The 23,984-nt window shown below is 38.4% G+C and overlaps 1 protein-coding gene across 5 annotated transcripts in view; it reads right to left on the bottom strand.

The window, feature by feature from the left end:
• The window catches only part of Atpaf1 (ATP synthase mitochondrial F1 complex assembly factor 1), a 38,372-nt gene that overhangs the window by 11,640 nt on the left and 2,748 nt on the right, over window positions 1-23,984 (bottom strand). For 4 of the 5 annotated variants that reach the window (XM_087214888.1, XM_087214889.1, XM_087214890.1 and 1 more), the window contains exons 2-8: window positions 23,583-23,691; window positions 19,586-19,636; window positions 18,879-18,941; window positions 15,924-15,974; window positions 14,851-14,898; window positions 12,573-12,668; window positions 10,646-10,753 (exon numbers count right to left, since the gene is read on the bottom strand). In XM_087214888.1, the coding sequence (XP_087071014.1) occupies window positions 10,646-10,753; window positions 12,573-12,668; window positions 14,851-14,898; window positions 15,924-15,974; window positions 18,879-18,941; window positions 19,586-19,636; window positions 23,583-23,691 (526 nt within the window). Of the gene's footprint in view, window positions 1-5,061; window positions 8,031-10,645; window positions 10,754-12,572; window positions 12,669-14,850; window positions 14,899-15,923; window positions 15,975-18,878; window positions 18,942-19,585; window positions 19,637-23,582; window positions 23,692-23,984 lie in introns of those variants that run through there. The other variant, XM_004872968.4, reaches the window with a different exon arrangement.

Below are 23,984 nucleotides of genomic sequence, written 5' to 3'. Positions count from 1 at the left end.
AAGGAACGGACAAGAAAAAAAGTGAAAATCGAAGAAAAAAATGGAAACAGCTTTTGTATATGGGAGTTAAAGGAGGAATGGGAAAAAAAAGAGGCAGACTATATCATGTACAAGTGCAAATTCCCTATGATGAGTATTATCATTATGTATATCTAACATGTACCAATAAATGTTTTGCTTCAAAAAAAAAAAAAAAAAGAAGTAACTGTCTCAGATAAGCCATCCACAAATAATGACACAGACTTTCACTTTGGCCTACAACTCCAGGTGCTACTGGGCTCCTGATCCAGATTTCAGCTCACAGGCTCTACTTGCCTTCTTCTTAACCCAGCACTCCCATGTTACCCCATGTTGCCCTAATGATTGATAAATGGTGCTTACTCCACCACATATGATCTGGCTTGGATTTAACCTGGCCTTCCCTTCCTTGTTCCTCCCCTCTAGCTTCTGAATGCAGCTTCAAGGTTCCAAATTCCCAACATCTTCCAGTTTGGTGCAATGGTCCTTCCTCAAGTCTCTAGATATTGCTGGGAGAGAATTTCTGAAAACGGCAACATGGTGTAGGAAAAATAACACAACAGAAATGTGCCCCAGAAATAGGTCTATCCTAGAAGCAGAGGATTTATGTTCCAGAAGCAGGTCTCACCTCTACAGAGACGTACACCTTCAAAAGTTCAAGTTCTTAAACTACTACTAATAATTTGCACTTTTATTATGTATGAAGCATAGTGCTGGGCACTTGAAGTATACTAAGTCATTTTATCCTTTATTCACTTTGGAGGTAGGACTATTTTATTCACAGGCGAGAACATAAAGGCTCAGAATATCCAAGGTCAGATGGCTAATAAGAGGCAGAGCTGGAATTCTAATTTAGACCTGATTCAACATTTAAGATGAGACCCTGTGGCCTTATTTGTAAAATAGAAATATTATCCTTATGGTATTGTTGCAAAGATCCAATGAAACTTAGATAGTGGAAGCAAGTATATCAGAGAGCATACTGGGAGTCACACACCAAGTGACACTCAGCAAAAAAACTCTTCTGTCCCCCTGCAAAATCAGTGTCAAAATGTAAGGTATATTTGTTACTGCCATGCATGGTGGCACATGCCTGTAATCCTAGCACTTGGGAAACTGAGGTAAGAATATCACTGTGAGTTTGAGGCCAGCCTCAGCTACATACTGAGTTCAAGGTCAGTCTGAGCTACATAGTGAGATCCTATTTCAAAAAACAAACAAACAAAATGATGTGTCTGCCACTTTCCACCTGACCGCAGACAAGGTCAAATGGAGAAATGCATGGGGGTCAAGGATAATACTGCAAGGTGGGGGTTCATGCTACATCATAAATGTAGGAATAGTAACAAAAATGATCTGGGATCCCAGTGGATCATTAGTCAAGCATGACCCAGTAGTAATGTTTCAAACTATAGCAAAGATTTCATTGGGTAAGTGAAGAGCTTGAGAGGACACTACTTACCCATAACTATTACCATGGCAGATGCAGAAAAGGACCAAGGAAAGGTAGGTATCATATCATTTGGCAGAGTCAAGGTTTAAGTCAAGATGTGATGGGAACACTGCACTGAAACCAATCAAATGAAATGTGCATATGTATCCAAAAGTCCAAAGTTCCAGGCACAAAAAATTGTTTGACAGCAGATCATGAGGAGATAGCTGAGGGTGGAGTGTAGATGTGGGAGGAGAAGGGGCAGTAGAGTCAGTGAGATGACCTTAGTAAGTGGCCAAGTGAGGAAATGACTTCCAGGTGGGTCATGACAACTCCCAAGGGGCTACCAACCTGAATCTACTCTTGTCACTCTACAAAGCCATTTTGGGCTTAACTCTAGGTTCCAACTGTGAACTAGTGTGAGACGCTGTCACCAGACACTGGTGAGCTAATGTGTCCAAAGCCAAAGTGTGGGGCTGGAGTTTTGAGTCATAGAAGGAAGCAGAAGGTTATTTAATCTGCTGAAGACTCCAAGGCATCTTGAGAGTCATTCTAACACATCACACATAAGCAGAAGACATTGTTAGGTAGAAAAGAGGAGGCTTCTAGAAGGCTAGATATAGCAGGCAGGATTCCAGTGAGCACGGTGAGAGGAGTTCAGATTTCAGCTAGGAGTAGGAAAGAACTTGCCATCACTCACAGCTGTCTCAACATAGTGGAAGTCAGTCAGGATAGAGATCTTAAAAGTCCCTGGCGATTTTCCACCAGTTGCTCAATGGCTGGGTTACGCTGTAGAGAGAGCTAATAGGGTTGTGGGAGGTTGGACTAGACTAGCATGTTTTCAGTCTTTCTTGGAAATTCTTTCTTTGAATGACAGTTTATGGGAAGGCCAGTAAATAAAACACTGATTCTCTGGTTGGATTGAGAATAAGGACTAGACTCTCAGGGTCCCTACCTCTAAGGAACTTTTGCAATTTCCTGAAGCACAGTTTAAAAGCTCATGATTGAAGAGTTTAAGGTGGTTTTTTTTTGGTACTGGGGATTGAACTCAGACTCAAGGCAGGCAGCAGCACCACTGAGCTAAACCCCCAGCCCTGAAGAGTTTTAAGTTTTATAAACCAGTTTTTCTTATACCAGTTCCTGAGGTTTGAAGAGCTCAGAAGTAGCCATGTTTGAATGGATGCAAGAAATGAGCTTGCTCATTGGACGCTACAAATCATAGCATTAAGCCAGGAGCATGGACAGTTGCTTCTATTCCAGGCTTGGCTCCTGATGAAGGCAGCAATCTTCAAGTCATCTTTTCCCTTTCTGTGCTCCAGGTCTTTCATTTAGCAGAACAGCAATAAAAATGCTGCCACTATGCCATATTAAGAGAACTGATAAAAAAAAAAAGAGAACTGAATAAGACCAACGTGCTCCCCAAAAATAAAGCATAGAGTGTGAGTGTGCCTGAGCGTGTGTGCACACACACACATACACACACCACCACCACCACCACCACCAAAAAATAAAGAGTCTGGAGGAATAAGAAACAGAATACACACATTCTTTCACTACCAGGAGGAAAATTGGCAAGACATGCTCCTCCAGACAGGTTCCATTGGTCTCCCAAGTCTTCTTAAGATTTGATTTTACTGTTGGAGCTAGGCTTAGAGGTGATTTGGAGGTTTCCTTCTTGTGAACTGAAGCCAGGAATGTAGGACACAAGATAATGAGTATGGAGGCCTAATTGACCTTCTCTGCCAGCACAAAAAACACCAAGCCGTGCCTCCTTTGGCAATGTGCAGGCCCACTAGCAAATTGTAAGTTCCAGATAAGAGTCAATACAACTGTGATCTGGATGTCTACCTGGATACATGCTATAGATGAATCTTCTGTTAATCTATTTGTTTCTGTGTCTAAGTGAATAAAAGCAAGGTGAGCAAAACACTCAGGGCTCTTTGTCTGCAACAGGCAACGAGCCCCCTGACTCCCTCATTTTAAATTATCTTTGTCTCCTCTTTTCTTCCTTGTTCACTGGCCAGTTGGGGATAAATTTGTAGGCTGGTTCCTACCCAGGGAGAGAAGGAGGATATAAGGATAGTGGCAGCATGTTACTAACTCACTAGTTCCTGCTAACTTCAGGATAAGCCACATAGTAAGCCCCTAGAAAATGTTAGTGATTATTAATGTGCATATATTACAAGGCCAGCTCTGAACTCACAGGGCCTCCTGTATTCTTGCATGAAACAGCTTTTTTTTGAGACTTTAATATTGTCTACTTGTTATTCCTTTATGTCATAACTACTTCCAGAGCAGGTACCATGGTCTGGCAAGCTTTGCATCCTCCACAATACTCAGTAGGATAACTCCTGACCCTCTTCTGACATGGTACTATGTTTTACTTTGTATTATAATTATTCATGTGAGTGTCTTCCTTGAACTGTGGGTCCCTCAAGGGCAGGGACTGAGCTTTTAAATCTGTACCTAGAAACAGAAACAAGTACGCTTACTTTAGCTCTGCTCTAAGGCTTTAGCATCTGCTGTTGCCTTTACCCAATACTCTCCTAGCTCAGCCATCAGCTATCACCTCTGCAGATGGCACTCTTGATCATTTATTGTCTCCACTCCAGACTGTTACATTAGTTTATTATTTTTACAGCACTACCAGTATGTGAAACAGTCTCATTGGCTTATTTGTCTTCTCCATGAGAATATAAGATACAAAAGAAAAGTTAAAAAGACAAACATAAGCTACAGATCTTATTTGCCATTTTCATTGTTGTATTACCCAGTTTTGTAAAGCAGTGGTTGGTATTTAAAGGGTGCTCATCAAATATGAATGATTGATGAATAAATGCTAAATCAAATGGGAAAGTGGCATTGGTATGTCTCCAAGACTGAACAAGAGGTCAGTATTGTGCAGAATGTAAAAAATAGAACACGTGGCTCTAAGTTTTACACTGGTTGGAGAAGAAGTAAGTGCCAGTATGAATATCCTGAGAACAAGACAAGGCCAACTGTCAGGGGTGGTGGTGCAGGCCTATAATCCCAGCACTCTGGAGGCTGAGGCAGGATTGCCACAAGTTCAAGGACAGCCTGAGCTACGCAGTGAGACCCTGTTTCAAAAAACCAAAGACAAGGCAAAGTGTGATTGGGTACTAGGTGTGAGGCACAGAATCAGAGGCAAGAGAGAAACAGGCGGCTAGGGATCACATCCTAATCATGATCCTATGTCCTTCACTTAACACAGTGGCAGCAGAGAAGGTGTTCTGAAAAAGTGAGCAACTGCTGAACTGCCTGGTAATGCCAGGGGATTAGATGAGATACAGAGACTTTTGTGTCTTGGCTTGCAAATATTTTTATTCAACAAATTCCCAATCTATGTGTGTTAAGAGATCCTTCTGGTCTGGTGATATAGCTCAGTGGTAGAGGGCTTGCCTGGCATGCACATGGCCCTAGCTATAAAATTTTGTACAAAATTTTTAAAAAAGTGGGAGAGATTCTATATAAAAAAGGGTTGGGGATGTAGCTCAGTCATAGAGCACTTGCCTAGCATATATAAGATCCTGGGTTCAATCTCCAGTACAAAAAAAAAAAAAGGTGCACATACACAAACCAGTAAGATAATATTTTGGCTACAATTCATATAATTTATTTATTTAACAACTGAGTATCTTCTATGGTCCAGGCCATGTCCCTGGTGCTGAACACAGATAAATTCTGGCCCACAAGGAGCTCACAGTCTCATGGGGGTAAAGACACAAAAATAAATAAATAATGTAACTAGACTTTGTAAAGGGAACTGCTGTGCAAGACGAAGAGCAGGGAAACCTACATCCTCTGATCAATGTCTACAGCAAAGAAAAGATTGGCCAACAGACATTTTCATGAAGAATAAATAAGGCAATGCTTCTCAAAGTACAACTTGCTCATTACCTACATCAGAATCATGTGGAGCACATATTAAAATATACATCCCAGCGCCTTCTGCAAATATTCTAATTCAGAAAGGTATGGGTCTGGGAATCTACATTTTAAAGCACTCTGAGTGATTCCATTACATCTTAAAGTTTGAGAATCAATGAGATGAAGTTTAGTTTTTAAATTGGAATGAATAATGATCTACACATCAGTTGCTTTTACCTTTTTTTTTTTTTTGGTACCGGGGATTGAACTCGGGTCCTTGCGTTTGCGCAGCAGGTGGTGAAACCACTGAGCTAAATCCCCGGTCCCTGATCAGTTGCTAATCTTAACTAGTATTAATAAGGGCAGGGGAGGTAAAGAAGAGGAAAGGGGTTGACATTTTTAAGTTGCCCTATAGTCTATACATAAGTTAACTTCTCATAATAATCCTATGAGGTAGATATTATAATCTCCACTTTACAGATGAAAAAATAATAAAGTTTAAGTAATTTGTTCAAATTGTAGGGCTAATGAGTAGCAACGATGACATTTGAACCCAGATTCATTTAACTATAAAGCCTGCCAACTTCTTATGGGGACACCAAGGGACAGATTAAATACAATTTTCTTTTAGTTCTTTGCTAGCTCTCTCTAGATAAATAAAGAACAGCTAGATGGTACTACAGTCATATTTAATATAATTAATTACCCATGGATACGTCCTTCTTTGGCCAGGTGGGATTGAGGGCAAAGCTGGAACTATAAAACAAATGGCCATTTTTTCTTTTTCCATCATTTTCTCACCCCCTGGTGGAGGTGTTATGGAAATGTACTATGTTAAGAACTAGGTCCACTTGGAGGGAAAAGCAAATATAATTAGATACCCACAAATGCAACCCCAACTGCTAAGATTTCTAGATTGCAAAACATCCAGAAGGTTAGAGGGCATTCAAGGGAAATAGCAGGACTGATAAAACTCTTTTCTCAAAAGATGAACTGTCAGGACAAGTGGCAGATCCACAATTTGCAAAGTACAACAAAAATAGACAGCTCAGAAAATAATGGGAGGTCCAATCCTATATAAAAAGCTTGGGAAGTCGGGCATGGTGGCACATGCCTATAATCCCAGCATTCAGGCTGCCATGAGTTCAAGGCCATCCTGAACTACAAAGGGAGACCTTGTCTCAAAAAAAAAAAAGCTTACAGGACAGACCCAACTTATAAAGACTTACATAATAAAGAAGATATATACACACACACACACACATGCGAGCTCGTGCACATAGACAAACACACAGAACAAATACTGCTTAAATTTCTACTCATCTTATTTTGCCATCCAACCAGATCTTAGGTAGGGGCAGCCGATAAATGTACATATTAGATTAAGAAAAGGAAAGACATAGTACAGGTGGCTGGGGGCACTTAGGGCCTAAAGTTCAGAAGGCTGGTATGCATCCACCATCCTCTTCTATCACTGAGGTGGGAGCTACTACAAACCACATGTGGGTTTTTAGTGCTAGAGAATAATTTTTCTTATTTCTGGTGTTTTAAGAAACTGCTATGTCTCAAGATGAGTCTTGAAAAAATCAGCCCATAGCACCAAAACTATGGACAGTTCACAGCTTAGATTTCACTATTTTGTGTAACAAAGACTACAAGCCAGATTTTACTTTATTCCTACATTTTCCCCACATTCAACCTGGGAACATGTGCTCCCACCTACTTTTTCATATAATGCTTAGGGTTGGTTTTAAAAAAATCATGCTGATCTGAAATGAACTTTTCCTTAGAAAAATGGTTTATTTATACTGTGCTGATTTACCTCTTCCAAACACACAGCCTCTAACAGGCAGAGTTACAGGAGCAGATGCCATAAACTACAGTTCTACAATATGTAGGCACTGTACCTGTTTATCCAACTGTATCTGAAATTTGTTGACACCGCAAGCCAGCTACACTAAAGATGACTCTGGGGGGCACCTAGATGAAGTCTTTATCCTGATGGGAATATCTTCTTGTTTTAGAGTCTAAACAGGACATTGGGATTATGCCTTTGGCCAGCTGATTGGCACATGAGAAGATTACATAAAGCCCACATCTAACTACAGCAGGTCTTCTAACTGATTATTACTCTGCCTCAAGTTTATAAAGATCTAGAACTGGAAGCTATGAGGTCAAAATAGCCAAAATGCAACTGCACTGCTATATTATATAAAGTCAAATGAACTGTCCTGCAGATCCCTGGCCGTCTCTTGACCAGAAACATTTAAAAGGAAACCTCAAGTATGCTGAGAGGTAATTATCAGAATATGTGGGTACCTTTATTCCTGAATATCAAGTATTAAGGCTCATCTCCGTGATCACTTCTTGCAATAACCACATAGGGCAACTCATTACAGACTGCTCATTATGTATGCTGAGCTCTTGAGTTAGGAGGGGGGGATTTCTACTCTATCCAGGGCTGAGCTGACTGTGTGAGGGGTTAACCTTTATAGTTCTAAGTCTTATCCTCATTCTGGGTACATTTCAGTTCTGCTCCAAGTCCACTTTGCTCCAATTCAGCGATGACAGACATATATTTGAACTCATTTGGTCGGAAGTTAAATGTCTCCACTAACCCATAGGTCTCTTTACGATCAGTGGCATAGAAGAGCTGAACTTGATTGGCGATGCACTGTGCCTCAGTAACATTCTGCAAGATAAAAAGAGTGGTGAGGTTCCTCCTGGCACAGGACCACGAAGTTCTGTGTCTGAGTTCTGTGGTGGGTGGGGGCCTCACCCAGGAATCACTGCTTCTGAAAGTCTCCCTGACTCCCTGGCCTCTTGAGTCTTGCCTCTTCTCCATGTTTATCACTATCACAGTATTTATCACACTGTCTTGTATGTGTCCTTTTTTCCTTTTTGTCTTTTTTTCCTAATACACATTCCTCAAAGACATAAATTATGCCTTGTTTTATGCCCCTATATGAATACATCTGGTGAATGTCTGAATAAATTAATGCACATGTTCATAATTTCCCTCTTCATTTAGTTCCTAAGTAACTGTTAAATATATCTCCTGAGGAAAAAAAGATCAAGAGTTACCCAGCTCTAAGAACTAGTTAGTGGGTACCAAGTTATGGACTAACCAAACATACACCTGAATAAAGCCTTTACTGACATCAGCAGTCAGAAAAATACTGCCAGAGGCAGCTGTGATGGTTTTAAGATCTGTTCAAAAATTCTATGATATTCCTTCTTTTGGTGAAGCCTAAATTCCCTTTCCTTGAATAAGGCTGTACTTAGTGACTTGCTTCTAACAAACAGACCATGATGAAATGATAGGGAAGGACTCCTGCTATTAACACATTAAGAGACTGTAGCTTCTGTCTTGAATCACTTGCTCTGGTGAAAGACAGTTGCTATATTATGACATTCAAGCAGCCCTGTGGAGAAGCCAATGTGGTGAGGAACAAGGGCTCTGCCAATGGCCATGTGTATGGGGCCAAAAGTAGATTTTCAACTCCAATCAACTTTCAGATGACTACAGCCCTAGCCAACATCTTGTCGGCAGCCTCGTGAGACTCTGAGCCAGAACCACCTAGTTAAGCTGCTTCTGAGTTCCTATCCCACAGAAACTGTGAGGTGACAAATGTTTACTGTATTAAGCCACTAAGTTCTGGAGTAGTTTGATATGCAGCCATTTATAACTAATCCACCAGCGAAGCTCTAGAAAGAGAAAGGTGCGTGTCTCTAAAGTGCAGGACACAGAAATGGTGAGCAGACAATACCTGAAGAGGGGTGGGGTAAGCTTGGGGAGTCACAGGCTATACCCTCAAAACTTCATGAAAGAATTACCTCAACTCTGAGTTTTGTTTTCTACACATTCTGCAGTTCTAGCTGGCCAGAGGCATTTATCCATCACCACTTGAGTCCATCTGGCCAAAATCAAACCCCAAAAGATACGGGAAAATTCTCACAAAAATTGATTGCTCGAAGAGTGCTCCAGCTACAGGATGATGAAGATGAGTTTGTAAACACTCTAGGCTGTGCTTTACCTTTATCCCCTCCATAGGACTTTTAGATCACTTCTCAAAAGCAGACAATCATCTCTAAGACTGAGTGTTCAATTAAAAGCAACCCCCTCCCATCGCAAACATGGCTATTTCAAATTAACAGAAATTTAGAGTTGGAAGGAGTCTTAGAAATCACCCAGTCCTCATTTAATAGTGCAGGAAACCAAGGCAGATGAGGTAAAGGGATGGGTCCAAGCTCATGTGGTTAGCCAGAGGCAGACCTCAAGAATTCCAGGCTGGTACTCCCTCCACTTCATTCTGCTACTGTTTCTAATAATTAAGACTTACTGAAGTTGGTGACTCTCCTTCATCAATTTTGCCTTTCTTAAACTCAAACATGCCTCAGGAACAAAATCTTCCTAAAGCAAGAATACTTCTACAATTGGAGGCAGATACCACCAGTCTCTGAGGCTGAAGCTGATAAATGAGACTGAAATGAGCAAGGACAAACAGATTGTACAGCAATCATAAAACTGCTCCTGGTACCTGGGGAGAACACAACAGGCATCATTAGCTATGGGCATATAGTTGTTGCTCTATCTTAGTGATATTCAACTGGGAATGGGAAAAGGAGGAAGGAAATCACTATGTATGATGGTTTCACATGTAAATAGCGTGGAAAAGACAAAAAACTGCCCTATATTTTGGAAGTTACTTATTTGTCCACAATCTCTTACTTGAAACTTCCTAGGGCCAGATGTGTGATGGATTTAGAATTATTGGATTTTAGAAAGGTAGTAGGTTCAGATAATATATGTGTATATTATATAACTCTCCATAATCAAACATACCAATAAAACACAATATTCCATACCAAGTGAATTTAATAAAGACTATAAATGGTCTCATGTCAGTTTAAGTAAACATTTAGTTCCCAAATGAGTTTAAATCAGGTAAGATTTTGTGACTAAATGGGTATTAAAATACTATTTTCATGGGCTGGGGATTTAGCAACCACCTGCCTTGCAAGTGCGAGGTCCTGAGTTTGATCCCTGGTACCAACCCCCGCCCCCTCCAAAACCGAAAAACAAACTCTATTTTCGCAACTTGTGGATTTCAGAATTGTGAATAAGTGATTAAGGATCTGTATTAAAATCAGTTTGGAAGAGCATAAAGTCAAAATTATGCCAACTTTATAAGTAAAAAATAAGTACATGTAAATTTCCTGGAATTTTACCTCTTACAAGATTTGACAGAAGTGCAGCTCTTTTAGGGCTACTAGGTAATCCAAACAGGCAAAGGTGCTTCTTACCAGAAATGTGGCATCCATTTCTGCCGTCATCAGCACTATGCCCTTTTCTTCCTTAAGTTCAGGGTAGTGATATAAAATCAACTGGCTGGCTGCGGCATCTCCTCGGGTCTGCAGGAGGAACACTTACTAAGGCTCAATAAGGTACCACAACGACAAACGACAATTTCAAAGCAATAGAGAGTCTGGAGGAAATTCTGGCTCTTGATAGCCCCTTGGGTGGCCAGTGAGCTTGAGGAAAGGTATGTGGAGGCAAGGTTGAGCCTGCAAAGGCAGGGTGAAACTGACAGTTTGCATGGTGTTATTTGTGTCTTCAATTGGAAAAGGTTTGGCTTTTTTCCCAGAAAATGTTTATAGAAGGCAGTGAATCCTTCATAGTAGCCATACATTTAAAAATAAAATGGCACCAGCAGCTACCAAATCAAGTTCTAAAGAAAGCAATATGCCTGTGTAATTGCCACTTTTATGGACTAGTGCATTTCATAGCAGAAATCTACTCCCCTTGGCTGGCTCTGAAGACTGAGCTCTTTTAAGCTGTAGCAAGAGCTGGAGAGCTTGTACATGGGCTAGATTTGTAGTCTGTGATTTTAAAATATAATTTGTTTGGGGTGGGAAAAGAGAGAAGAATGGGGACATCATAATTTCATGAAGAATGATGAGAGTAGTGGTAACTAGACCTCAAGTCTAGACTAGGAAACAAGGCTAAATTCAAGTCTAAAGCCCCATGCCCTATCTAGTGTAGAAGGAAACCACATTCAAAATAAGATCCCTAGGTTTCATCTCTAAAATTTCAGCAAAGCTTTTAATTATCATATCTAACTCTTGCTAAGGTATTCTTCAGTCTCTTAGTTCTACCGAACAAACTTTCAGTATTTTATTGATCATTTCAGTCATTATTCTAATGTTATATACTAATCACTTTGATCATAATTATGTTTCTGGATATTTCTCTTGTATTTGGGGATAAGTTTCATGAAGGCAAGAATCTTGTCTCAGATCTCCAGGTCCTAGCATAGTTCCCAACACAATGATACAATGGTTACGTTCATATACTCTGGAGTCAGATGACTTGGATTCAAACCCAGCTCTATCACTTAGCAATGTGAACTAATTTCGCTAAGCTCATTTTCTTTGCTGCAAATAGAAATAATAACAATAATTATTTAATGGTGTATTTTAAGAATTAAATGACAATGTATATACAGCATCTGGTAATAGTAAGTACATCTAGTGTTAGTTATTATAGTATGTGCTCAATAAATTCCTGTTGGATGAATTATTTAAAAATTGTGAAAAGCTGTTCCCTCATTCTATTTTGTACTTTATCCCAACTTTAAAGCCAATCTGAATATCCTTGTTTTTGCCAGATGTAGCCTTTAAATACAGAATGTCATTCTTTGTTATTTAAAATACTGTCTTTTATTTTAAAAGCTTCAAATGCTTAGAACTTAACTTTTAAATCTAATATTTAAGTATAAAACGAAGAAAAAAGGAATAAAATAAAATAATATTAAATGGAAACTTCACCTAGCACTTGGAATGTGCTGACTTGGTTAATAAACCACATGTAAAACATGCAGCCTTTCTCAATGGGCTTATAGCTTGGGTTAAAAAGATAACATTCTAACTTCGTCATGTTTGTCAAGTGAAGAACATGCAGTAAATGCTATAAGGTCTGAGGAAGAGACAAAAGAGAGCCAGAGTTGGTCAGAGAAAGTATTCTAGGGTCTTTTCCCATTTCTTGTTATTAAGTGGGCCTAGGAAAACTGCTACAACATGTAAAGTATGAAAATTCATCAGTGCCACAACAAGTATTGCTAAGAATTAGTAGATATTCTGTGCTCTCAAGTCTCAGCAAGTGCTCCTGGTCCCACCAAATGATAGGTCTCTTTCCTCTATCCTTGTGCTTGTTAGAGCACAAGCCACTTACCTGAATATTTATAAGTGCAGTGAAGTGAAGTTCAGTACCTGTCCATTGTCCAACAAAGAACTCATAACCTTCCCTTCTTGGCAGTGCACACAGAAACTGTGGGAAAGAGATACACAAAGGGACAGAAAAATAAAGTCATTTGCTCTAGGTGCAACCACTTATATTTCTCATTCCATTTCTTCAACACTTGGGTTTAAAAATAATTCTTTAATTATCAAATTAATATATAATATAATAAAGACTCATGCACCTACCTAAGAAAGAAGGCATTAGAGATATAATTTGAAGATCTCTCTGCAACCCATTTTAATCCCATTAGAGATTAATACCTATCCTGATTTGGTGTCTCTCATTATTCCTTTCCATGTTTTATACTTTTACTGAATATATATATTTGGATTTTCATTATGACTAATGATATTAGGGATCTTTCTGGTGCTTATGTGTCATTTCACTTCTTTGGAGAACTCTCTTTTGTTCTTCTTTTGAGATAGTCTTGTTATGTTGCCCAGGCTGGCCTCAAACTCAAAGTCCTGTTTCAGCTTCCTGAGTAACTTGGATTATAGGTATGAACCACTTTTTTTTGGCTTTGGTGAACTGTTTAATCAAAATTCTCATCCATTTTAAAACTGCATTGTCTGTTCTTTTTATTACTGAGTTATAAGAGTTTTATTTATTTATTTTTTTCACAGGATAAGATTATCTTTTATTAGAGTTCTTATATTACATATTCCAAGAGTTTTAAATGTAATGGGTTACTTCCACATTTTGGCTATTGGGACTAATGTTGCAAGGAACATGAGTGTACAAATAAAATGTTTTACTTTTTTTTTTTGCAGAACCAGGGATCGAACTCAGGACCTTATGCTTGCAGGCAGGCGTGGCACCACTGAGCTACATCCCTGGCCCTTTACTTTTTTTTGAGACAGGGTCTTGTTATGTAGTTCAGGCTGGCCTTAAACTTATTGTGTAGCCCAGGCTGGCCTCAAACTTATGACAATCATCCTGCCTCAGCCTCCCAAGTGCTGGGATTACAGGCATGCGCCACCATGTCCGGCCTCATTTTACTTCTGTTGAAATCTAAATTAATATTTTTTTAATAGTTTATGCTTCTTGTGACATATTTAAGAAATCACTGTCAAACTGAACTTCACTAAGATTACTTTTTTTATTTCCTTCTACTAGTTTCATTTATGTCTTTGATCTATTTTGAGTTGAATTTTGTATACAGTGTGAGGTAAGGGTAGAGGTTAATTTGTGTGCACGTGATTTTGCAATTTTTTTAGCATAATTTATTGAACAGATTATCTTTTCCTTAATTATACTGGCACCTTTGTTGAAAACAACTAACCTCAGATAAGTGGTCTGTTCCTAGACTATTCTCTCCCACTGATCTATATGCCTCTATTTATACTGATAACACAATGATTTCATTCATGCAAATCAAAAGCCTATTGGGATTTTGATTTGAATTGTACTTAATCTAGAGATCAATTTGGGGAGAACTGACATCTTAACAATATTGAGCCATCTAATCCATGAACACAGTATATCTCTCCATTTACTTAGGTATTCTTTATTTTCTGTTGGCAGCATTTGGAAAAATTTTTTTTTGGTACCAGGGATTGAACTCAGGACTTTTCGCTTGTGAGGCAGGCGCCAGAACCACTGAGCTAAATTCCTGGCCCTGGAAAAATTTTTTGAAAAACCTAGAAATCATGATCAACACCAACTCAGCTGTCAAGTCAGTTATTCATTCCCTTTTCTTGGGGCCTTCTGTCAGCTCTTTACTCAAGCAACAACAGCCTCATAATTGTTTTTAGGCACCTTACAGCAAGATAGCATGGCCAAAACAGCAAAGGAAACTGCCAAGAGAGCAGGAACTTGAAGGAGGTTGTAAAAAATTAAGGGCTCAGATGCCTTCCAATAGGTACCTATTTTGATGGGTTAAGGCCTACATTCAGTAAGGCTTGAGATGTGGTAGAGACCTAAAAAGGCAGAGGTTATGAGGTCAAACCCATATCATTTGTTGGGCTGAAATATCACTTATTATTATAATTAACATGTAAGCCTCTTTGGTAAATGAACATGTGAGAAAGCGTGGAATAGGAGGAGGTGAGTTGGAAAACATCCTTGTTTTTTTTGATACCAGGGATCGAACTCTGGTCCTTGTGCTTGCGAGGCAAGCAACGGAACAACTGAGCTAAATCCCTGGCCCCAAAACACCCTTGTTTGGCAGCACTGATCAACAGTTTTTACACAGTCACCAGGAACTTACTGTTGGACAGGACTGAGCCCGACTCCAGATCAAATCAAACTTCTCTTTCTGTGAGTTGAGAAAGCATAAAATTAATTCATAAACAGGGAAATATAAGAGATCATAATCACAATTCAGCTTAGAAAGACTAAATTCTAGAGTTATACTACAACTAACCCGTCTTTTTCTATTTATAAATTGCTCTTATGACAGAGAGACAGGAAAAGCCAGATGTATGTTTTGCTGTTCGCTGTCAGAATTATGTGTGAAGATTAGGTGCTCAAATGCTACAAACACTCCAGGGAACTCACTAACTCAATCCAAGGTGAGACGAGAAGGCCTGTTCCAACAATGAGTTGGTATAAGAGGGCTAAAATATGATGGAAAATGCAGACTGCTCTAGCTGTTGAAGTCACGAAAGGTAAGGGTCTATATGATAAGAGGTTAAAAAAAAAAAAAGACAGTGATGTCCATGTAACAACCAAAAGGCCTGGCTTGGATAATTGAGGAACTAGCCAAAAACTCAGTATTTCAAATGTTTTCCTATATCAGCAGAAAAACAGTAAACCAGAAAGTAGCATCCCTTCCTAGGCAAAGACTTAGCAGGCAAGAAGCGACCAGTGACCATCTCCAAGAGCAATTCAAGAAGGGAAAAACAAAGACAATGCCACTTGCTAGGAAGAAAGACTAGGAGAAGGTTCTAAGTCAGCTTGGGTATATGTTATTTACAGACAAGAAGGGAAGAAAACTATATTAGAGGTCCTGTCTTAAATTCCAACAGCTTGGTTGAAAATACCAAAAAGAAATAAAAGACATTTGGAAATTACTGAGTAACACGAACTTATACAATGCTCCCTTGTCAGAGACTTGACTCAAAGACATTTCTAAACCAGAAAGAGGGAAAACAAAAGCCATAAATATACCATATGGAACTTCCAATCTTTGGTGCTTAGGGCATAATAAAAACCCTCAGAGCTGTAAAATCCAAGTTCTCAAGAGGCCATAAACACAGGAAAAGTAAAGGCAACTGCCTGCTGAGGTTACAGTACTGACCTTCATGCTGTAACACTTCATTTCCCCTCCAAACTACTTACAGGAATGACTGCGTAGACTGTATCTTTTGCTGCAAAATACTGCTGCCAAATCTGTACAAAAAAACAGAGGGTGCCTGTGACATGTGGGTAATCTTTTCAACCTGTGGTAAGAAATGGTGACAGCTTTCATTGCTAAGAGTAATATGCTATTTGATAATGGGTAGGAAATATCCACTGTAATGCTTTTGTAACTAGTATATGATTATAAAAAAGATTTAATATCATACACTCTTCTAGATGATTAAAAACTGTAACTCTTAATAACAAATTCTGTCAGAGAAACTGATTCTATGACCTTTGAAATCATTCCTCTTAAAATGTGCCTGTATATAATAGACAACCTCTTTTTCCCCAATCTTTTTTCTTCCCTCCTCAGATTCACACCACCCCAGCCAACTGTGGGTCTTCTCAGAGAACCAGGACATCAGTCATTCAGAGAGGCCAGGATGCAAATCCCAGCCACAATCATTTATGAATTATGCCACCTTGGGCTTATCACTGAAACTCCCTAAGTAATATCAATAAAATAACAGTAATGTCAACCTCACAGGATTATAGTCTTTACCAGTTGAATTAGTATACTGTAACTCTGTGCTTGGCATGGAGTAAACACTAAAAATAATGTTAGTTTTATTAGCTAGTGTTGCCTGCTATAGACAGCTTGAGATCTCACTTCCAGAAAGTTTTCCATGAGAAAGAGATAGCACAGTCAAGACTCAGCAAACTCTCAGTCAGAAGTCCTATTTCTATCTGGCATCAAAGAATAGGAAGGGCACAGTAGACCTTCATGATGTAAATACCAAAAGGAAGGGAATAAAATTTATATATATATATTTTTGTGCAAAATCAGAAAATAGGGAAAAATTTTCATAGTTCTACCATTCTAAAAGACTCGTTATTGTGATATATCTTTTTTCTAGTATTTCTTAGGAATGTTTTTCTTCTTTCCTCCTTAAATTCTTTTATTGGTACATTTTAGGTATACAATACATTTACATTTATCATTGGGAACTTGTACCTTTACATGATGTATCTTGGTTCTTATTTTTCCCCCATTCCCCTGCCCTCCCTTCACCCCCCTTTTCCCTATTTACAAAGACTTTGTTTCCACTTTTTCCTTTTCTCATATTTTTTCCTTTCCCTTCTTTCCTTTCCTCTACCCCTCCCACTTCCCCTACCCCTTTGGATCTTTTCTTCCTGTTTCACATTATCAATTAAGGAATATTTTTCTTTTATAGCACATATACATAGATATAGAGCATATGCAATATTGTGTCTTGTTTTTTGTCCCTTAGCATATCATACACGTGCTCTGTGTTCATATTTGTACTATTATTCTATTGTCCTCCATTCGTTTTCATGTTATTGGTTCTGACTGGAAAACCTTTTCCCCATCTCTAACCCTACAAAGATTTCCTGTCCTCCAAAGCTAAGCCTATATACTTCTTCCATGTAGTCTCCCTTGACCATTTCAGTTAGAAATTTTCCTATAAATTGCGTTTGCACTTTATACCTTTCAAAAGATGCCTAGGATATGCTACCTCATAATAAGGTCATTTACATGTGGATCCCTCTCTGTCATTAGTTTGCAAATCTCTGTAGGCAGAATATCTGCCTGTGTTGTCATCAGTGTCCTACAAACCAAAAAGTACCGAAATGCTGACTGGATGGTAGATCATTGTGATTTAATAAGAAATATATTTCTCTCTACCATGGTTGTTGACAGAGAGCTACTAAAAGAGGCACTTAACCCAGGTTAGGGAAGTATACCAGAGGAAGGGACACTTGGCTATATTCTGAAGAATGATTAGAAGTGAGTGGGGGGTAAATAGGGAGGCAGGAAGATGAGAAAACATACATGCTAAGCAGAGAGTGACATCATTAGCAAAGGCACAGAAGTTGGGAAAGGCACCACAACCAAGATAACATCTGAGTGAGCTAGCCATTCTCTTAGTATTGTCAACATTCCCATTACAATGTGAGGCTCCAACTGATACACTAATCAACGGATGATCTATCTAGTCAATACAAAGTACAAAAGGTCTATTACTTCCTAGAGCCTAGGCAAACTACTCTATTAATGCACCTAATGTTGCTTTGCCTTTTTAAAAAAGTATGTCAAAAGACTGTCTTCTCAATTGAAGGATTACAGTATTTTAATTTATGATATTAGCAGATAGTTTACGAATCACTGAAATTTATAAGACTGGGAGATATTTTCTAATTTAGATGACCTCTGTTACTTAAAAATTATTCCAATGAACACAAATTTGTCTAAAATTATAGGTCTAAATGTTATCTCCTTGTTCAGGCCTCCTGGGCCTGGCTTTTCTCTCCCAAATGATATGCTGATGTCCACATTCCATTGGCACCTTTCCCATAGGGACAGCCTGAGTGTCCCCAGGACTGTGTAAGGCTCTATTAACAGAAGTTAGAACCTTGTGCTGATCTTAGTTGTTTTTGTGTTTGTCCCTCCACTAGGCAAGAGTACTTTAAGAGGACTTGGTCAGGATATGATAGGTAAAATGAGAGAAATGGGAGTAGGGAAACCTATCTAGAAAGGTAGTACAGCAATCAGCTACAAAGTACTGATGATTTTAAGTAGGGCCGGGGGGATGTAGCTCAGTGGTTCCAGCGCCTGCCTTGCAAGCGGAAGGTCCCGAGTTCAATCCCTGGTACCAAAAAAAAAAGGGATGAAGATTTTAAGTAAAATGTGGCAAGTGGAATGAAAAACAAAGGGGAAATACAAGTTGATTAGATATATAAGAGCAAGACCACGAAAGACAAGTTTTCTTACGCCACTGTTGTTCATGTAATTCATCACTTTTGTCCTTTATTGGTATTTTTCATTTCAGCTAGAAAGAGGTGTCAAAAAAGGTATGCTTTTTTCTACTCTCAGATTTGGTTCACAGAACACATTTTCATGGAGTATGCCAACACATTTTCATTCATTACCTGTTTTATTTCTTCTGCAGTTTTGTCTTTCACCATCTCAATGTTAAAGATTGAACCGAGAGTCTTAAAAGAGGAAATAAAAAGCAATTAACATCTACAATTTAAAAATAACAACAAAAACCCTGTAGCTTAATGCTGTCTCTGAGCCTTGTGGGAAACAATATCCAAGGACAGTGAAGCAGATCTTCAGTTAAGTACAATGCAAACATAAGAAAACCACATGCTCAGAGACAATGAGTCCACAAGCCCACACAGGTTTTCATAGCTTTACTCCTAGGGAGTCTGTGTTAGGTTACTGCGTACTTCCCAGTTGCTTCAACCTCACCAGCAAGTGTTGCAGCTCTTTGTAGCTGGTAAAAGGAGAAAGGTTGGTTGTTATTTTTAATTTAACTGTTATTCTACCAGGGGGAGCTCCTTATTTACAATTAAGTGACAAACTAAATATACTTTTATTTGATTTTTTAAACTACTCCCTAGATAAAGGAGAAATTTCACTACGTTTCCTTCAAATTTCTTCCAGCACTACCAGGACCCCTATGTAACCTAGAGTCATGTTAAGAACACAAAAGTTCACATCTCATCTCTACAGCTGGAAAATGACCTTATATAAAACCACTGATTCACAGTAAATACATTCAAGTTTGTAGCCCCTTGTTTTAGATGTCCCATATGACTTCAGACTCGGATCTCAATATTTAGAGACTTACCTTGTCTTTAGTGAATCCTTTGCTCATAGGCTGCTTCTCCAAGACATCTGTCTGAAATATATATTGAGAGAGGGTATTAATCTATATTTATAAGAAAAAGAAAACCAAGCTAGCTGAAGTACCCAATCTTATTAAGTAATTTTACACCTGATGACTCACTTTTCTCCACTCTTTAGACTAACTGTACACACTATATGAAGTTATTGTTTATGCAACAACTTTCCTCTAAGATTCTGAAATGCAAAGATGAGAAAAATTTTTTTGTTAGTACTATCATCTGTTAGTACTGGGAAGCTCATCCTATTCCTGCCATTATGAATATGAGGTATTTCTTTCCAGAAGTAGGTCTCCTTAGCTATCCTGTGATCTGCCCACTGACCTATTCAATACTGAGCCAAAGAAGAGGTGAGAAATGGAAAGATGTGTTTTCTAAGACTGCTTCGTATCTCCAACAACACTTCTAATGGCAGATGTCCTAAGTGGACCTGAGTCTTAATAGTCCCTCCATCAAATTAAACACCCTTTCAAAAAAGGCCAAGAACAAATGAAAGTAATTATTTTCTCTCTTGCTTACTATCTCTGATAAAAGCCTGGAAATCCTACTTTGATGGTTTCTGACAGTAGGAATGGCCGATAAACGGCTGATAGTTCTTAGCCTTCACTCTATCTCTAAATTCAAGATCAGGCTATTATAGACCTGGGAGTAGCTCATGTCTATAATCCTGCTACAAGGCAGGGGAAAAACCAAACATGCTTTTCAGAGGTAAACAAGTAGTCTACATGTGGGATAACTATCCATGCTAAACAACATGTTCTGTCACTCTGTGATTTCATGAATCCAAATCTTTCATAATGATGCCCATATAACCTGTATCCACAAATTAAGTAAAAGCCTGGCACAGAAAAACTTGTTGAATCTTTTTTTTATTACACCCCTATACACTGGCAGCATCCAAGAATAGCTATTCCTTCATAGTCAAGCCATATAAAAAGTAGAGAAACGATTTCATATTCATACCATTCATCCTTAGGTGTACCATGAAAGCAAAACAAAAGCAAACCTTCATTTGTACAGCTACTTTCACCTTTCAATCACCAAATATCCTCATGTATTCTTTTCCTACAGTGACTTTCAAATATTCTTTATTTCAATTTTCACTTATAGAAAAAAAATAAGCCCAAAGTATAGACTTATTTCAGTTTATCAAATCCAAGATATCACTGATTTTAAGATTCACCAATATTTTATGTATCAGAAAATAACGAATGTGCCACTTGAACAATAACATAATACTTTGTTATCACATCAATTTTGAGACAATTTTGAAGATGCTAAAATATGAAAAAACCTGGCCTTAAAACTAACGAAATGAGATAGTTAAAATAGTTTAAACTACACGCCAAAAGTCTCAAAGCACTTAATAAAGAATTTAAATGTCTGCTTTACTTTCTCTCCTATACTTTGGAAATCTGTGGGGATAATTTTTCTTGTTGTCATGATAACAGACTAGATGGTGATATCTATGTTTATCAGAGGGCATGAGTGCCAAATGTGCTGCAACTTTACAGATGAGTCTACATAATGACAACCTTTCAATGTCTAGCCAGGCATTCTTGTAGGTGAAACCATTTTGTAATTACCTGGCCTATAATCTAATTTAAAAAAAATACACAGCTTTAATAGACATTGACTTTCCCAGAAATATAACCACTACATAAGTTGATAGAAGACTGTACGATGGGGCATCTCAGGTCACTGGTAAGGACACATTTCATGCTTTTGGAGTTTTTATAATTACCAGTACAACATTTGTATACCAGTTAGCATTTGCTGCTTATGTGCTCATGGTTATTTTACAAATAAGTGAAACATCCAAGAATTTAGATACTACAATGTGTATTTTATTTTAAAATACTTTAATTATGGCCACAGCACTATACTGATTTTTTCATCAAAATTATGTGTTTAGGTAGGTTATATAATCTACCTAACTATATTGTTTTATTTCAGGTAGAAGAGGGAGAATTAAATACAATTTATTATAAAGAGAGAATGTTGAGTCCCATGTGGTAGGGAACTGATGACTCAAAGTAACAAGAAGGCTTTGAGAATTGAGAATATGTGTTAGCCATTGCCCCTCCTCTGTCTAGCTAGATAAGGGAGATAGTAAGTGAATATTTACCTAAGCATTGCCATAATTTAAATTACTTATTCTAAATCTTATTACCACAAAGCTGAATTTTAAAGTGTGCTTACAAAAAGGGGCAAAGACCTTCCCATATAAAATCGAAAGTTTATAATACAGAAACATTTCCAAGAGCTATCAACTGTAACTTTGCTACTATAAATGTTTATTATAGAAAATTACGTCTGTTAAAATATTTGTAGTAGGGAGTAGTTGGTAATTTATGTATAGGAGGTTGAATTTGCTCCCCAACTTTGTGATATTAGCCCACTATTAGTCTTGTTCTAACTGACTCAACTAGTTACAGGCTCTTACAATTTAGGATACCTAAGGCAAAAAAGTTATTTCCAAGTAAAACAAACATCTCTAATTTGACTTTCAAATATAATGTACAATTCCAATTTTCCTCTGTGACCACCTTATTTCTGGTTCTCTATAGTTCACACCTGGACTGCTGCATATTTTCCCTGGCTCCAGTCTCTCCTGCTCCAATTTGTTTTGTGCACTACTCTAGATTGGTATTTTTCAAATCTTAAATTGCAAGATCAATTTAACGGATTGCCATCACAGATTTTTAAAAGATGAAAAGGAACAAAAAATAAGAATGCACTGGATGTCATGAAAGTAACTACTGTTTCATAAAAATTGTTATAATCATATCATATGTACTAAATTGCAACACAAAATGTATTTCTTACTATAGGTCATGATGAAACAGTATGAAAAACACTGCATTAATCTTTTCACATGCTTTTCTCCAGCTTTGATTCCTATTTAAGGATAACAATGGCTAATATGTATTAAGTACTTATTATGTGCTAGGACTACACTAAAAACTCTTGAATGATTTTATTTACTCTCCAGTACAACTCTATGAGATAGGTACCGTTATTATTCATGTCTCAAAGCGAAGCAAACTGAGACTTGGAGAAGTTATTTAAATTGCTCGTAAGTGGAAGACCTAAGATTCAGTCCCTGGTATCCGTCTGCAGAATCCATCCTCTTAGCAGGTCAGTTATCTGCCTCTCCTCACTTTGGGTTATATCCAAATGAGTAGGCCATGGGCATTCTGGATAGTGGAGCTCTTGGTAGGCTCTGGGGATACAGAAATTGGTCAAAATACCTCAGTCTCTCCAGGATCACCCTTTATTTTCAAAGCTTTTCCTCTCTTTAAACTAATTCCTTTTCACAGAGTAGAAGTAGAGCATGGGGTGTGGGGGGCCAGTGGTTGGTTGTTAGCAAACTAAGTCTAGCTTGCCAACTGTTTTTGTAAAAAAGTTTATTATAACACAACCACATCTATTCATTTACTTATTGTCTATGCCTGCCTTTGTACTATAATAGCAGAGCTGGGTATTTATAACAGAGATCATATGGCTTACAAAGCCCAAGATATTTACTCTCTGGTTCTTTTACAAAACATTTGATGACCTCTGTTCTACATCAAAGCCCTACTCTCTCTTCTCTGCTTTAAATCCCCCAGACTCTTCCTAGCATAGGTCAGGTTCAATCTCCCCTGAGAAATTTTTCCTGACTCCTGCATCCCGATACCATATGTGCTACCATATGATTACTAGATTCCAAGCCTAGCAGGACTATACTTTTCTTCCCTTTTGGTCTCCATCATGATCACAGTACCTTGCCGAGAAAAAACAGGATACACATTTATGGATGGAGAATGAATACAATAGAGAGAGGCTATGCTCAGATCATTCAAGTTGATTCATCATCAAGCCCACATCAAAGACAGGGCTGGAAGAAGTGGGGAGGAGTGTTGGTAAGCTAATAACACAAAAAGGGGCAGGTCTTACCTTCTGCTCCATACATCTGATGAAATCACCTTGCTTAGAGTACCCCACTGGCTGCTTCTGAAACTCACTGCGTTTCTCCAGGCGCGACTCAAAAGCAGCTGGGTCAGACCTGATCAAAGGTAAATCGAAGGGTAAACTACCTGGGCCTTTTAAAGATTTGAAAATAATAGAGCATCACATTCTACCTCTACAGAGAAGGGACACAGGCATTCATAGAGGCTGAAGGGTTTGCTTTCAGTTAATAAGGACTGGGCACAGGCTTGAAAATCAAGAAAGTGTGTGTGTATGTGTGGGGGGAATCTGTTATTCAATTGTTGTTAATCCTCAAGGGGCCAGTGTAGAACTTTTTTTCTCCTGCAAGCTATACTCAAGTGCAACACAGGGCTTGGTCTGTCAGGTACT

This window comes from Heterocephalus glaber, unplaced genomic scaffold, assembly GCF_053883595.1.
Source record: "Heterocephalus glaber isolate CG9 unplaced genomic scaffold, H.glaber_assembly_v1.0 deba00001451, whole genome shotgun sequence".
NCBI lineage: Eukaryota > Metazoa > Chordata > Mammalia > Rodentia > Bathyergidae > Heterocephalus > Heterocephalus glaber.
Note: the sequence above shows the minus strand (reverse complement) of the source record. Positions and strands in the feature narration are given on the sequence as shown.